This window comes from Cryptomeria japonica, chromosome 10 (assembly GCF_030272615.1).
Source record: "Cryptomeria japonica chromosome 10, Sugi_1.0, whole genome shotgun sequence".
NCBI classification, from domain to species: domain Eukaryota; kingdom Viridiplantae; phylum Streptophyta; class Pinopsida; order Cupressales; family Cupressaceae; genus Cryptomeria; species Cryptomeria japonica.
This window is the reverse complement of record NC_081414.1, coordinates 38292311-38309286: the sequence shown is the minus strand read 5'-3', so window position 1 is coordinate 38309286 and position 16976 is coordinate 38292311. Positions and strand designations below refer to the sequence as shown.

At 37.6% G+C, this 16976-nt stretch overlaps 1 protein-coding gene across 1 annotated transcript; it reads left to right on the top strand.

The window, feature by feature from the left end:
• The first annotated feature begins 831 nt into the window (after positions 1-831).
• LOC131062825 (uncharacterized) lies at positions 832-15496 on the top strand. The gene is made up of 3 exons (XM_059212211.1): positions 832-1123; positions 14994-15134; positions 15285-15496. Exons 1-3 carry the CDS (start codon positions 832-834, stop codon positions 15494-15496), a joined length of 645 nt encoding a protein of 214 aa, XP_059068194.1.
• Positions 15497-16976: the final 1480 nt, after the last annotated feature.

The window sequence follows — 16976 nt, the reverse complement described above, 5'->3', positions numbered from 1 at the left end:
CTAGAGGATGTATGGAGGATTCTGCACATCCCGATCAGAGGGGTGCTGGTTACATATGATCGGAGCTTGGGGATAGTAGTTGTAGAGAGGCTATTCAATGATGATGTGTACTTTGAGGATGGCTCGATATCATGGGAGGATGTAGTAGTACTATATGAGCCTCTACCATTAGAGTTAGTAGAGATCATCGGGGGTTTGTTGTGCCCCGATTGATGGTCACATGGATTGGCGGTTGGGTGGGGTCAAGTGATAGAGAAGATGAAGACAGAGGGGACTCGCTATGCATAGGGGCCATGTGTACTAGCACACCTTTATAGGGACTTACATGAGGCTGCGTACCAAGAGGCGAGATCACTAGGGGTAGGGATCACATTGTTGCATGTCTTGGCTTGGGAGCACCTTCTAGTCACACAACTAGTTAGATTGAGGTTCAGGGCTATAGATCAGCCCTATGTGTATATTTATGGAGGGTTGATGAGCCAACCCCATCTGGGGAAGTTGTATTTTTGGCGGCGGGCTTTAGACGATTTAGATACAGTCATATGGAGGCCATATTTGGAGTGCGAGCCCTGGGAGGATGATAGAAAGGCACTGCCATATGTATTTATGACATGGTTTTTTATTGGGCAGACATCCTACTCGGTGGAGAGATAGGTGCCAGGGAGAGTGATGAGGTAGTTTGAATGGAGGCAGTGTTTGCCGACGGGTTCAGGAGAGTATGCATAGGTAGTGCAGGAGAGGCTTTAGGGGGGACTGGTGCTACCTTATGATTAGGCCCTAATAGAGTTTCAGACTTTACAAGGGAAACCATGGCAGATGAGGCCAGAGATTATGGATGTAGGAGTGACAAAGGAGTACACGCAGTATCATACTACGCATCTGGTTCCACACATTTTAGATCCTATCAAGCCCATACCACCATTTGAGGATGATAGGAGATGGCAACAGAGGAGGAGAGGAGGAAAGGGTGGAGGAGAAGGAGATGGTGATTGTAGAAGAGGAGGAGATGGAGTAGGAGGAGATGGGGGAGAGGGAGGTGGTGGGGGAGGTTTTGGTGGAGCAAGAGGAGGTAGTGGTGGTGGGGGTGGGGGATTTGGGGGTGGGGGTGGATTTGGAGGTGGAGGTAGATTTGGAAGTTTTTGTGGTGAAGGAGGATGATTACAGAGGAGAGGTAGAGGGGGACATCCATTACGACTATCATAGGGTCCACTTATATACGGGGTAGCTAGAGTATGAGGTAGGGATGTTGGTGGGGGTGTAGAGCCTATGGAGATGGGAGAGGGAGCCATAGGTGGAGGAGAGGATCCTATGGAGATGGGAAGGGGAGATATAGGTGGAGGGGCCACAAGTGGAGGATAGGGAGATCTTCTGGAGTATATGATATTACACTTGCAGACTTCACTAATAGCAGTTGAGGCACGATTGGAGGATAGGGATGTGGGGATTGCAGCCAAGGATGTCCAACTATTTGCACGTGAGGTTGAGATGACTATAGTGATGTGAGAGAGAGATGATCTAGTGGACAAGTTGAGGGAGTTGCAGGATAGAGGATGAGTTGTAGTGAGAGCACAGGGTCCGACTAGGGAGGTGCTGAGGGAGATGCGGCAGGCTCAGGAGGAGATAGATTATTGGTAGGGATTCTATGAGAAGATGGTACCGAGTAATCAATGGGCACTGAGCTATTCCCATATGTGGTGAGAAAGATACAAGTGGTCTCAGAGGGTTTAGAGTAGTGGTCGTGTTATGGGTCCTCCTCGGTGAGATGGTGAGGGTGGTGCAGGAGGTAGTGGTGGAGCAGCAACTGACCAGAGTGCTATTTGAGAGTTTCTATGCACTTGTTTCTTTATTATTTTGGACTGTGACTTGGATGGCTCTTGGTAGCCAATATATTTTGACATCATTGGACTCTGATACATGTATGCTTTTACGATGTGATATATGATGTGATATATGAGGATATCCCATGTTTTGTGATGATATGATATGCATATATATGATGACATGTATGTTTTTATGTGAGATGATGATTTATAAGTTATGTGTAGATTCATTCTATGGATGATTTGCTTTCTATATGTATAGTGTTGATGATATGATTTATATATGCATGCAATGGATGATTTTGCTAATCATGTGAATGCAGGTAGAGGATGGATGATGCTTTTGTAATGATAAAATGTGATGCAATGACGATTGATGCTAAATGATGAGATGAGATAAATGTTATTTGTGATAGATAATACATGCTTATGTTGATGATATGAGTTTTGGATGTATGTTTTTAAGATGAATCTAAGTGAATCTAAGTGGATCAAATGTTTATGCAAATGTTTATGTATGCAACTATAAGAATGCACTTAAATGGATGAACAAATGTTATGTATGAGTGCCCTTAAATGGGTGTATCTAAATGATGTGATGTCATTGAGATGAATCTTAAAATGAATCTAAATGACTAAAATGATTCCAAATATAACTAAGTGATAAATGAGATTAAAATGATAATGCAAATAAATGCAACTAAGTGATAATAAATAACTACACCTTAATGCAATTAAAGGATAATGAATAACTGTACCTTAATACAATTAGAGGATAATGAAGGACTGCACCGTAATGTAATTTAAAGGATAATAAATGGAATGCATATTTAATGATTTTAAATGAATGCACTAAATGGATGAATGAATGTTCTTGAAAAAATGTAAGTAGTTGAGGATAAATGAATTAAGAAACTAAATGATGATGAATGATTGTGTACCCATGGAGGTTAAATATACTTAATGCAATAACGAATATAAGTAAATGAGAACAAAAGCACTAAATGTTTTTAAATGTACTAATGTGATGAATTTAATGCACTTAAATGAATATCTAAATGAATCTAAATACAACTAAATGATAATGAACTGAATGTAGTTTATGCAACTAAATGATAATGCCATGCCTTCATGATATATGAGTGCAAGTTGGTGAGAACATTCAGATGTGGAATGCAGATGTGAGATGATGGATCAGAGAACTCCATCATGATTTTGTACCTAGGACACATTATATTAGGTGATTTCTCATATAAGCCAGAATTACTTGCATGCAAACAATACATATGAATAATGAATGAGCAAATGGATGGGTGATATGCAATGAAATGAAGTATATATAGATGAGATGAAATGACGATCCATAGAGTATTCATAGTGCTTTATTTTCGTCATCGAGCATGGTAGTACCATTCCTGGCCGAGATAGCAGGAACCAAATTTGAGCATTTCACCTATTAGCAAGCATCATAGACAAGGAAAAGTTACCCTACATTCTAGTTCATGCGTAAATGGTTGAGGTATACACTATAGTCACTAAGCCATAGTGATCCATGACTAGATTTTTCATAGGATCACATAGCTTAGTGAACTTCCCATGTAGACACCATTAGTACATGCCCTAGAGCTTCATTGGAACAATTTGTAGACAAACAAACAAAGAAGAAAGATATCAGGAGCCATCCCAACTATTCTAATCACTTGTGGATATCCCAGAGTAGCGTAGTAACCTGATATGAATAAATAAATAACTAACAAACCAACCAAGTACTTGGTAGCTTAAACAAAATTTTCTTGTGAAAGAAAATTTTACCATGTCTTATCTATGAGGAAGGATGCATCCTTGTGAAGACAGTTGTGTGTAGATGTTTTGACTTGGTTGATTGATTTGATAAGTGATCATTATTTGAGTAGTTTCAAATGTTTGTTTAGTGTCTGTTGTGATGCATTTGTAGAAAGAATATTATATGCGTTTGCAATGTTTTTGATTGATTTTTAATTTTTTTGACATGTTTGTGGATTTTGTGAGTAATTTGAATATTTTTTATTTTTGTGAGTGTTTTGAATGAATTTGAATTTTGTGGGTGTTTTTGAATGTTTTTGGCATTATCTGAGTTCTTATGAATGTTTTTACTATTATTTTCAACCAATTTTAAATGAAGAACTCAATGAATCACAAGTAATGTAGAATTCACTTTCATCAATAGGTTAAGAGCATTTCCCCCTAGTTTAGATGTCACTATGAAAAGTAGGATGTAGGACATATGAAGTACTAACCCTGAATGCAGATCAATAACAAGCCATGGTATAAATGATGGGTGAATGGATTCAAAGGATGTGATTGCAACAAGTCTGAAAGACAATGAATCCATAGCCTTTTATGAGTGACACCTGTTTGCTTGGTTTTCACCATTGTACTTACCCAAGGTGCCACCGTAGTGGTTTTCACCATTTGGATGCATGATTTTTCCTTACTATTTTCTTGATTTTTTTGTATTTTCTTCAAGACTATTTATCTAAACGTTTTTGGTATTTTCTTGATATAGTGAAGGAGCCTGATGCTCTGTACAACTTATGTATGAAGCCATTTAAGGTGCATGTTGTTGATTGGATCTATTAGTGGTTCTCCTTCTGGAGTTGCCAAGTGATATGCCCTAGACCCGAATATAGCAGTGATAACATATGGACCCAGCCAGTTAGATTCAAACTTGCTAGGATGTTCTCTGTTCGGTTGGTTGCAAGGATTTTCCCTAAGAACAAGATCTCCTACCTCAAATGTACAAGGTTTAACCTAATGATTGTAGCTTCTTCTCATATGCTACTAATATGCTTTTAGGTTGTTGTATGTAACTTATCACCTTTCATCGAGCAATTCCAAGTCCTAAAGATGGGAGACTCAGTATGCTTCATCATTTATCAAATTATGCAAGGAAACCCATAGAGATGGTATTTCAACCTCAATAGGTAGGATGGCTTGTGCTCTATAGACTAGTGAGTAGGGAGTTGTGCCTATATGAGTTTGAATGCTAGTTCGATATGCCCATAGTGTTGGATTTAATCGAATGTGCCAATCATGACCAGCATCATTGACTGTCTTTTTGAGGATCCTCAATATGTTCTTGTTTGATGCTTCGACTTGACCATTTACTTGTGGGTAATAGGGGGTGGAGAAGTGGTGTTGGATGTGAAACTTCTCGAAGAGCTCACAGACATCCTGATTTTTGAAACGAAGCCCATTATCTGTGATCATGGACATGGGTACACTATACTAGCAGATGATGTAATTGAGGATGAGTGAGGCGATCTACTTGCTGGTGACTTGGGTGAGTGGAACAGCTTTGATCCACTTTGTGAATTATTCGATGGTGGTAATGATATATTTATAACCATTGGATGAAGATGGATGGATTTTACCCACAAGGTCAAGCCCCCATTGACAAAAGGGCCATGGTGTTGTGATTCGTTGCAATTCTTGTGCTGGTGTATGTAGCAGGCCTCCGTGAACTTGGCACTTCTTGCATTTTCTGATAAAATAGTAGGAGTCTTTTCCTATGTATGGGCAATAGTATCCAACATGCATGATCTTCTTCACCACCAAAGGACTGCTTGAGTGAGCCCCACAAATTCCTTCATGTACCTCTTCAAAGGCCTTTGTTACCTCATCTTGTTTCGATAATGATTGTGTATCGAGCAATTTGGCTAATGAAGGATTTTTTGTTGGTTATTGGATTGGTTAGGAGGAAGTGTGTGATCAAAGAGGTAAGTATAGAACTCATAGTACCATGGAGATTCAGAATTTAAAAGGTGACATATCATTTTAGTTTCGGGGATATCATATGCGGGGATCCAAAGCTATTCTACCAAGAACTTGTAGCATGTTGAATTTTGCAGAAGATCTAGGAGAGATGCAATTGTATCCATTGCGTCAATAGCTCGATTATGATCTCTAGGCACTTGCTCAAATGTTATAGTTGTAAGCGATTCTTTGTAACTATCCACCATCCTTTTATATGGCATGATCTTATCATCCTTAGTTTGATACTCATCGGTGACTTATCGGATGACTAGCTGAGAATCTCCATATACCTGTAGTTCTTTTAGATGCCATTGTACAACCAATCTGAGCTGTGTGATCAAGGCCTCATATTCTGCTATATTATTGGTGCATGGGAAAGTGAGCCTGTATGACTTCGGGATGCTGTGACCTTGAGGTGTGATGAAAAGAATGTCTAGTATATGAGCCATCAAAATAGAGCTTCCATGGTTGTGTATGTTAGGGGTCCCACAGATACTAAGAGGGGGGGGGTGAATCACTATCTAACTCGTAATAAAAATTTCTTGAGTTAAAACATGCAGTACATAATATAAAAGTGTATCGGTATGCAAGAAATAATGCAATAAATAGAATCAAGAATATCCACATGAAAAGTACACCATAACACAAGATATTTAATGAGGAAACCCGATGTGGGAAAAACCTTGGTGGGATTTGTGACCCACAATATTCACTTACTGGCCAATAAGAGAATATTACTTACAATAGGGGACTGCACATGCAGGAAGGCCAATTTCCTAGAGCTCACTGCTCAATGGGAAGTCACATTGACTTACAATGAGGATTATACTAATCCAATGACTTGTACTACTTTACAATAGCATCTTCAATGCCAGATTTAGTACTAGTTCTTGCTCTGTTCTTTACATATACCCTTGACCTATATTTCACACATTAGGTCTGCCTAATAATTTTCTTTGTGCTCCTTATCATCACTTTTTTTAAATGTCTACAATGATCTCCTTTATATATAAGAGTCATTTTACAATTTTCCAAGTCATCTTACAATAATAAACAAAATATTACATAACAAAAATCCTATCGGCCTCTGTGCCGGTATACATGTTTTCTTCTATGTCGGTGTTGGTGTAGAGTGATCTTCTGATGCTAGTGCACTGTCTTGCCTTTGTAATGCTTTGCCAATATAATGTCTTGCCGGTTCCATAGGATTGCAAGGTTGCCATCAATGACAAAACCTTCAATCACATACAATGTCTCATTGGAGTGTGCATATGCCAACAATCTCCCCCTTTGGCATTGATGGCAACACTCATGAGAAATTTCAAAAAGTATCCAAAATGTGTATTCCAAAAATGTTACCAAAAATGTTTACCAGAAATGTGAGAGCTCCCTCTGAGCATATGATTCCTATGTTTTGAATTTTCTCATCCCACTACTCCCCCTTTGGCATCAATGACAAAGGCTGTCAAGATGTCAGTAGAGTTTGTAGGTTCATCTATCCATATCCTCAACCTTGTAGTTGGGTAGTTATTATCTGGAAAAGATCTCCCAGAATTAAGTTTAAACTATCCATAAACTTCTTACTATCTTTTATTTCTGTCTCGGTTCTCTTCATTGTACCGGTGAGGTGCTGCAAATGCTCTGCCGGTGTTTTGCTTCCCTGTGTTAGTGCCTCTGCAATTTCCTTCTGTAGAGATGCTAAATAGTCCAATCTTGGACTCAGTTTAGATCTCAAATGCTTTGCCTTGTTTATTATTCTCTCTTTCTCTCTTTCCAATTTGAGCAATTCTTCCTCAAAATTTGCTATCTTCTCTTCAAAAACTAATAATGAATCAAGTGAGTTTACAAAATTGTCTGCAAGCTTATTTATCTCATCCTGTGTCTTGCTTATTTTCTTGTCAATATCTACACTCAAAAAGTTTTTTTTACATGTATCTTTATACAAATTTTTGTATTCTTTCAACAAACTACATAGTTCTGGTAGAAGTGTGTCAAAATCTCTGTTACACTTCTTTATTTCCTCATCAAAGAATTTATGTTTCTCTTTCTCTACCTTATCCTTTACTGATTCTTCCTTTATTTTCTCAATGTTTTCAGAAATATATTTACACAATGTATCCAATTTTCCTAAAGAATCTTTATTATCTATGTTACAGTTTGGAGCTATTACCTTCAAAATTGGTATAGAATCATCAATTGCCTTATAAGCCTGTGAGCTGCAGTCAGTTATTTTCTTGATGGAGTCAAGTAATACCTCAGTCACATTTGTTGACTTGAATGTTGATGATGATCCAATAATCTGAGTGCTAGTGGAAGTAACCATGCTTGTATTGACCTCTAACAGGTCAGTTTGTGTCTACATTTCTTTTAGTACTGGTTTTCCTACTTCACTACTTACCGGTGGCACTGTTTCCTTGTGTACTTGTTCCGGAGCCTTTAGCTCTGTTGGTTTCTCGGTATGTTGCATTGTCTCTATTTGTGCCTTAGATTCTACCTTTTTCTCTGTATCTTGTGCCAGTTTCTCTATTTCCCCTACTACCAGAGGCTCATTAGCCATATCTGACTTATCAGTTGTATCTTTATCAACTATTATGTTGATCTTTTGGGTATCAACATTTATAGTATATAGAACTTCAGAATTAGGATTTGTATCCTCTACATCCATACTTTCTACTACTGGTTGATCTTTAGTAGTTGTTATTTTCACCGGTGGGGGTAGGTTGTCTTTAACTTTGATGCTTGGTGGTCCACCCACTTTGCCTTTCCCCTTGTCTCTATCTTTCTGATACACCTTTATAGGTTTAGGGTTCTTGTATTCTTCTTGTTTTTCCTTGTCAACCAGGAACATATCCCAACCATCTTCTATTTCCTCTGTCACTTCACTAATTCTTCCTGCCATTAGTGAAATATGCTGGTGTGTAGTAGATAATACTGACCGGTTTGCCTAAGCAATCAAATCATCAATTTCCTTGGGAGATTTTATTGGATATACAACAAGTAGTTTCTCTATTTTTATTTTCTTATCTAATTCAATCACTGCTTGCCTTCTGGCCTCAAGTCTTTTGAACAAATCATCAGGAATTTCATTTGCTACTTCCATCAAAAATTTCTTGTACATGTCCATATGTAGTATAACACTGTTCTCAACTTACTCTTTCTCATCAGTAGTTAGAGTGTCATAAATTTTCTCTATGTTTTTCAGTTTTCCTTCCTCTGTGATTTCATTTAACAATATATCAAGAGGTGCCAAGTCACTGTTTGTCCTTTTCTTTTTCTTTGGTGTCAGCTTCTTCTTGGGTGTGGCCTTTCTAACTGGAGATCTCACTGCTTGTTGCTTCTGCCTTGTTCTTCTAGATGAAGGAGTGGTTGTCGGTGAGGGATCTCTTTTTCTAACAACTCTTTTAAAAGTTGTTGGCATGTCACCTTCTAAAGAAGTACCTACTAGTGATAGGTGAGTTTCAGGTTGTGAAGCCATCAACTCATCCTCTGTTATGCCAGTTTTCTTCAGTACATCTTCCTTAATGGCCTTTGCTTGCCTGGATCCTTTCCTTACAAATGCCTCAACCTTCTTTACTCTTTTCTTTGATTTTATTTGGCTTTCTATGGTCTCAACACTACCAAATACATCTTCCTTAGGTTCATTGGGGGTTTCTAGAAGTGCTTTAGCATAAGTTTCAACTATGTGATCATCTATCTCATAGCCCATCTTGGTTACCCAAATTGTTCTTGGGATAACCACTTCCATTTAGATTTCATCTTTCTTAATAACAAAGCATATGTCATCTTTGTATTTGTCTACTATTTTCTGAGATAACATTATTCTTTGCTTCATTTTGGTCTTCAATGCTTGGAAAAAGTCATGAATATTGTTCTCCTTGTTCTCACCCATGTTATTGAATAGTTCTGTCAATTGCTTTCCTATCAGTATGTCATATCCAAGTTCTTTATAACCTATACCAGGAACCTATTTTGTTATGTGTAGCATTAGGCATACTAATAGATTTCCAAATCTGAAAGTTCCTTTCTTGTCCTTCTTGATTTTTCCAAGGTTGTCAATCAGTTCATCCTTCAACCATTCACATATGTCAATTTTTGCATTGTCTGTTACCATATCATAAGGACTCTTAATGCATAAACTTGAAACTAAGTTAAGTCTTTTGGCATGAGTGGCTTTGTAACCTAATATCATACTTATGAATCTCACATTGATATCTTTTACATCGTTAACCCTTAGAGATCACTTATCGAATGTTGCACCCGTTAGTTTTGTAACTAGGTCATTTGGAACCTTCTTGGTTTTATCTAGTCTCTTACCTGTGGTTGGTAACCCTGTGACAACTTTCACAGCTTCCTTGGTGATCTTATGGATTGCATCTAGCCAGAAACATTCTCCATGAACTCTGATTAACACTATCTTAATCACATCCTTTTGAAATTCAAGAATGCTAAGGATTTTTGTGAATCCTAGGGTTTCAATAACCTTGTGTTCATCTTTAACATTTCCGGTATCATCACATATTACGGTTTTATACATGGTTTTGATTTCCTCATCTCCTAACTCTTCAATGTTGTAGTGGATGAACATTCTAGGGTCTTCAGCATATACAACTCCTTTAGGGATTTGAGAGAAAGCACCTAGGGTATCATCCTTCTTTGCTATCTTGGGGACTAACTGAAATATGGGCCTAGGTCTTTTGATTACTTCAACAACAGTAGGGTTTGCTATGTATTCAATTGTAGAGGTGGATGCCATGATTAAATACCTTTTTCTGCCTTGGGTGGATGATTGCTTGGAGTGTGCTTGCTTCTTTCTCGAAATGCCTTAGCTCGGAATCTTCGCGCTCTCTAAAAATTTGAAATCATAGTGAAATGAAATGGATCCAAAACCTTATTTTTATAATGTCTGTTTGCCATCTACCACATTAATTGCATGCCGGTTAAGTATTCACTTAACATTGTCTGTCGATAATAAGTAATTTTCAACTTCTTATCTCTAACTGAGGGAATAATTAGCATATGTATCATTTGATTTCCAAACCCTCAAGGAAATTTTCTTCAATTAGATGAAGAACTTCCTACTGGTGGAGCACTACTCTGTCCTTCCGGTGAGGCATCGCTTTGTCCTATCGGTGAAGCATTGGTTGGTTCTACTAGTGGAGAAGTATTCCCAATATTTAGATCAGCTTTTCTAATCCATTATTTTGAAAATTCTTGCTTAACCTCTTCAACTTTTTCTTTCCCTTTCAAGCTAGCACTTTTGTTGTCTATCAGTGTACCTTCTACAAAATTTAGCAATATGCCCAATATTGTTACATGCATAACAAGTTAAATTATTCTTCTAAATAGCTTTCCCATAACCTATGTTGGTTTGTGTTCTGCATTGAATTGATAAGTGTCCAAATCTTCCACAAACATAACATCTCACATTCATTCTACAGTTTTCAGAGTTGGGTGTATTGATTTTTTGATAATTCCTAGATCTACATTCATTTTCTCTATGACCATAATTATTATAGTTAAAGCATTTTCCATTGAATTTATAAGCATTAGGTTGTCTTACCGGTTTGCTGTGATCCTGAGTATTTGAAGTACCGGAGCTTTCACCAACTTCAAAGCCAATTCCAAAAGTGTCACCTTTAGGTTTTTTATTCTTCAGCAAGGTACCAAGTTCCTCTGAGCTTTTCTTGAATTTTTCTTTGTGTTGATTTTTAGTTTCCAGTTCCCTTTCCAAGATTTCTTTTTGTCTCATTAGTTCATTTGAGTCATTCTGAGTATGCATCATATCTGTCTTCAACATGTCATTTTCATAGCTAAGTCTTGTGTTCTCATTTGCTGCATCACTTAGTCTTCTGGTCAATTCTTCTTCATTCTTCTTCATGTCCTCAATCTCTTTGCAAAATCTCATATTCATATCCTACATTTCATTTTTTGTTGTCATGATCTCTTGTTTCAACTTGCTTATCATATCATTAAGTGATTCATTTTCATCATTCTCATTTTGCAGTTTTTCACAAAGTTCTCTTCTCTTATTTCTTGCAACAATAAAATTTTCTTGAAGTGCCTGAATGATATCCTGAGCAACACTTAAATCATCTTCTAATTTGATATTTTTCAGTTTCTTTGCATCATAGTCTGTAAGAGCTCCTTCAAGTTACTTCATCAGATTTTTCATCTTTACCGGTGTCAAGATCTTCCTCAAGCTATTAGGCTTCTAAAAATAGAGGACCAGGCTTTGATACCAATTGTTAGGGGTCCCACAGATACTAAGAGGGGGGGGGGTGAATTAGTATCTAACCGGTAATAAAAATTTCTTGAGTTAAAACATGCAGAACATAATATAATAGTGTACCAGTATGCAAGAAAAAATGCAATAATCAGAATCAAGAATATCCACATGAAAAGTACACCATAGCACAAGATGTTTAACGAGGAAACCCGGTGTGGGAAAAACCTTAGTGGGATTTTTGACCCACAATATTCACTTACTGGCCAATAAGAGAATATTACTTACAATAGGGGCCTGCACATGCAGGAAGGCCAACTGCCTAGAGCTCACTGCTCAATGGGAAGTCACATTGACTTACAATGAGGATTATACTAATCCAATGACTTGTACTTCTTTAGAATAGCATCTTCAATGCTAGATTCAGTACCGGTTCTTGCTCTATTCTTTACATATACCCTTGACCTATATTTCAAACATTAGGTCTGCCTAATAATTTTCTTTATGCTTCTTATCATCACTTTTTTTAAATGTCTACAATGATCTCCTTTATATATAAGAGTCATTTTACAATTTCCCAAGTTGGCTTACAATAATAAACAAAATATTACATAACAAAAATCCTGTCGGCCTCTGTGCTGGTATACATGTTTTCTTCCATGCCAGTGCCGGTGTAGAGTGATCTTCTGATGCCAGTGCACTGTCTTACCTGTGTAATGCTTTGCCGATATAATGTCTTGCCAGTGCCATAGGATTGCAAGATTGCCTGTGTAATGCTTTTCCAGTATGATGTCTTTCCGATGCCATAGGATTGTAAGGTTTCCATCAATGACAAAACCTTCAATCACATACAATGTCTCATTGGAGTGTGCATATGCCAATAGTGTAGTTGTGATCATGAAGATCTCTTCATCTAGAAAGTTGGAAACAAGAGGATGGTCACCTATAAGGGGTGCATCAGCCAATTGATCTCCAATAGCTTTCCCCTTGATAGCCTTGTAGTCCATATACTCTATATAAAATTCACTCAAGATCATAACCCATTTGGCCAAGCAGCCTGTTAATGTTGCCTTTCTCAGTAGGTATTTGAGTGGATCAATTTTGGCGATGATTTGTACCTTGTGTGTTAACATGTAGTGCCTCAATTTGGTGGCTCCTAAGATAACTTCTAGGAAAGCTTGCTCAATAGGTGTGCAATTGAGTTCATAGCCTACCAATGTACAAGAGATATAATATACAACACATTCTTTTCCTTTTGCATTGTGTTGTGTTGCACATACTCCTAATGCTATATTTGTAAATGAAATATATAGCAATAGAGGTTTGCTTGGATCTAGTGGAATCAGCAACGGTGTATTTATTAGGTAGTCTTTAAGCATTTGGAATGCTTGCTGGCACTTTGTATCCCATTGAAAGTAGATATTCTTGTATAATAGATGTGTGAAGGGATGACACTTATCAGCCAATTTTTCAATGAATCTTCAAATTGATTGTAGCTACTCTTGTAGTGTCCTTAACTGACTGATATTCTTTGGAAGTGGCATGTCCATGATTTCTTTGACTTTCTCTAGATCTACTTCAATTCCTTTGCTTGAGACCATGTATCCTAGGAGATTCCCTGAGGTTACTCCAAAGACACATTTCTCTGGATTAAGATGAACATGATATTGATCTAATTTGTCAAAGATTTTATGTAGTATTTTTAGATGAACCTCTCTTATTAATGATTTAGCTAGTAAATCATCGACATAATCTTCCATTATGCTGTGCATCATATCATGAAAGATGGTAGTCATAGCTCTTTGATATGTTTCCCCCACATTATTCAAACCAAATTGCAACACATTCCAACAGTAGGTTCCCCATGGGCATGTGCAAGAAGTTTTATGTTGATCCTCTAGAGCAATCTTAATTTTGTTGTACCTTGAAAAGCCATCCATAAGAGAGAGCACTGAATGACCCACCATTAGATCAATGATCATGTCGATCTTTCATAAGGGGAAGTCATCTTTAGGGCATGCCTTTTTCAAATATCTAAAGTCTATACAGATACAGATGCCCCCATTAGATTTGCTGACATGTACAATATTGGAGATCCAATTTGCATAATCGATTGGTCAGATGAAACCAACATCTAAGAGATTTTTGAATTCTTCCTTGTCAAGAACAAAAATCTGTGGGTGCATCTTTCTGAGCTTTTGTTTTACAAGTTTATCACCTTGTACCATGATTAGGTGATGCATGACCAAATAAGGATCTAAGTCAGGCATGTCTACATAAGATCATGCAAAGTTGATTTGACACTTTTGGAAGAATTCCACTAACTTTGGTTGTTCCTCTGGAGTTAGTAGAGATGCAAAATGTATTTGGTGAAGAGTCTCAGGGGTCCCCACATTGAATTCTTTTATTTCTTTGATTAGGATCATCGATCTCTCCTGATTTGTACTAGAGAGGAGGATGTCAAACCATTCATCTGCAGAAGCCTTAGAGAGCTTTTCACCTTTGGATACGCTCTTTATTTTTAATTTTTTGGGAACAACAAGTGCCACTGTGTCATTTTCACTAGAAGATCCATGTTTTATTGTGATGTTTTTGCAACTCAAAGGTTTGGCATCTTCCCCAAAGTATGCTGGTCTATTAAGTTCAATGAAAAATCCAAATTTATGATCCCCACTTGGTATGTTATCCCATATTTCTAAAAAGTCAATGAGCGCCTCATTGTTTTGGAAGTGATCGACATGGGGGATTTGGTTGGTTCCAGTTGATGAGTTCAGGGTGGATGATAGGCATGACCTTATCGATTAAATTGAGTTTAGAGGAGGCATCAGTGAGGCTGAATATAGATGAGTGAAGTTCGTCAATGGTACTCTCCTTGTCAGGATCTGGTGTAGGATTTGATGCAGGGTCTGTGGGAGTTGCTTCTTGCTCAAGAACGCAAAATGTTTTAATCCATGCCTCTTGATAAACTGGGATATCTTTATGAGGTGGTGGAGGTTATGTGTCTTCCTCATCTGAAGTATTTAGATTCACTGAATCAAATTCCCAAACATGTGAGTCTGTCTCTGAATCACTCTCTAACATCTAATTATTGTACCATGTTGGGATGTCTATTGTATTCAAGAGTGTATTTGTCATGGGTTTATGTACTTTTATAGGTGGGATTGTTGGTGTTTTTGATGGGGTTATTGATGTTGTGGATACTGCTATTGGGAGTATCAGTGTTATTGATATAGTTGGTGCTATTGCTGTTACTGATGGGAATATCAGTATTGTTGATGTTGCTACTGGGATTATTGGTGTTGTTGATGATGTTGTTGTTACTAATCAGATTGTTTTTGTTGTTGATATTGTTGATGGCTTTGATGCTATTGATGGGATTATCAGTTTTGTGGGTGCGGTTGGTGCTACTGATTTTATTGATGGGATTATCAGTTTTGTTGGTATAGTTGATATCGTTGGTGCCGCAGATACTACTGATGGGATTATTGTTGTTGTTGATGTTGTTGATGGCTTTGATGTTACTAAATGGATTATTAGTTTTGTGGGTGTGGTTGGTGCTACTGATGCTATTGATGGGATTATCATTTTTGTTGGTGGAGTTGGTATTGTTGGCATCAAAGATATAATCAAGGATGGTCTTCTTGGGGTAACTCGCTGATACATGGGTTTGCTAGGTTTTCCTTTGAATCTAATCTTAAGAAGAGATTCCATTTGAAAACCTACTCCTGTTTTATCTTTGGGCTTTAACTCTGGTTGCAAGGGCTCGTGTCGCCCTTGTTTGCAATATATCAAAGCACTCTGACCATCATAGTCCATTTTTTATATGATAGTGAGGCCTTTGCCATATTAATCAGTGACAAGCTTAGCCTTTGGGATTTCTGTGTTGATAGGGTCTTTGTAGATCTATTATGATAGGTCCTCATCACTGGTTTCCTCTTCCTGACTTTTACCAAGGATGAACTACGCCAAAGTGCATGCTTGCTTGACTAGTGGTGTTTGAATGAACTTTTGAGGTTTGCCATGAGTTCTAGGGGAGGTGAGTAATTGTCCAACACAAAAGAGTTGGCTAAGATTATATTCCCTAGGACCTTCCTCAACCATTTTCATTTTCAACTTCTCTTGCTTTCATATAAGGGTTATTGAAATGGAAAGAGAGGTTGAACTAACATATGATGTGGAAGGGATAGCTTCCGTGTTGTTAGGTACGGTGATCTATGGATGATGGTTAATATTGTTACAATACACAAATAAATTTGCATCGCCGAGGATTGTGATTTCTACACATTTATGGAGAAACTTGATGCATTGATGATAGGTAGATGGAACGGCTTGCATGGCATGTATCCAAGGTCTTCCTAACAAAATATTACATGACAAAGGAAGGTTGAGAACTTGGCAGACTATATGCTTCACCACTGGGCCTACTTTGATAGGTAATACAATTGCTCCTCTGGAAGAATGCTCTCCATCATCATAGGCTTTAATGGTTATCTTTTTGCTAGGATCCACTGATTCTACCGCATATCCAAATGCTATGACCAACTGCAAGGTGCATATATTCAGGTCATATCCATTGTCAATCAAGACTTGCTTGATTTTTTGTTGGTTTACAAATCCTTCAATATGAAGGGATGCATTATGTGGTTCTTGGAATGAAGAGTTATCACTTTTAGAAAAAGTGAGGCATGGTATTGACCTGGGACTACCAACCATGGCTTGAAATTGATTTGTGTTGAGGCTAGTGAGGACTGATGATTCTTGGAGAGCTTGATCCAAGATTGTTTTGTGTGAAGGGGGTAAGCACAAAATCTCTAGTATGGATATGAGAGCGGGCATTTTATCCAATTGTTCCACAAGATTATATTTCTTAGGAAGGGGTTTTGTTCCTTATGGTTCTACTTGAATGGTAATATTTCTACGACACATAACAACATTGCATGGAGGATTTGGATCTTTGATGGTGAGAGTTACAACTTGTTCATTAGCATCATAGAGGTGACTCATAGTGTAATTATATGCAACTTGTGTATAATTAGTAGTAGTATCTATGTTTCGCCCTGAGGTTGAAGGACCCCTTCAATCATGTGATGGAATTAGATTCTTGAACATTAGATGATCGTCATTTGATGTTATAGGGT

Coding starts and splice junctions, on each gene's coding strand:
- LOC131062825 (XM_059212211.1), top strand. CDS start 832: ATGGATGTAGGAGTGACAAAGGAGTACACGCAGTATCATACTACGCAT. Junction 1,124..14,993: donor GGGTGGATTTGGAGGTGGAG/GTAGATTTGGAA, acceptor GTACTTTTATAG/GTGGGATTGTTGGTGTTTTT. Junction 15,135..15,284: donor TGTTGCTACTGGGATTATTG/GTGTTGTTGATG, acceptor TTGTTGGTATAG/TTGATATCGTTGGTGCCGCA.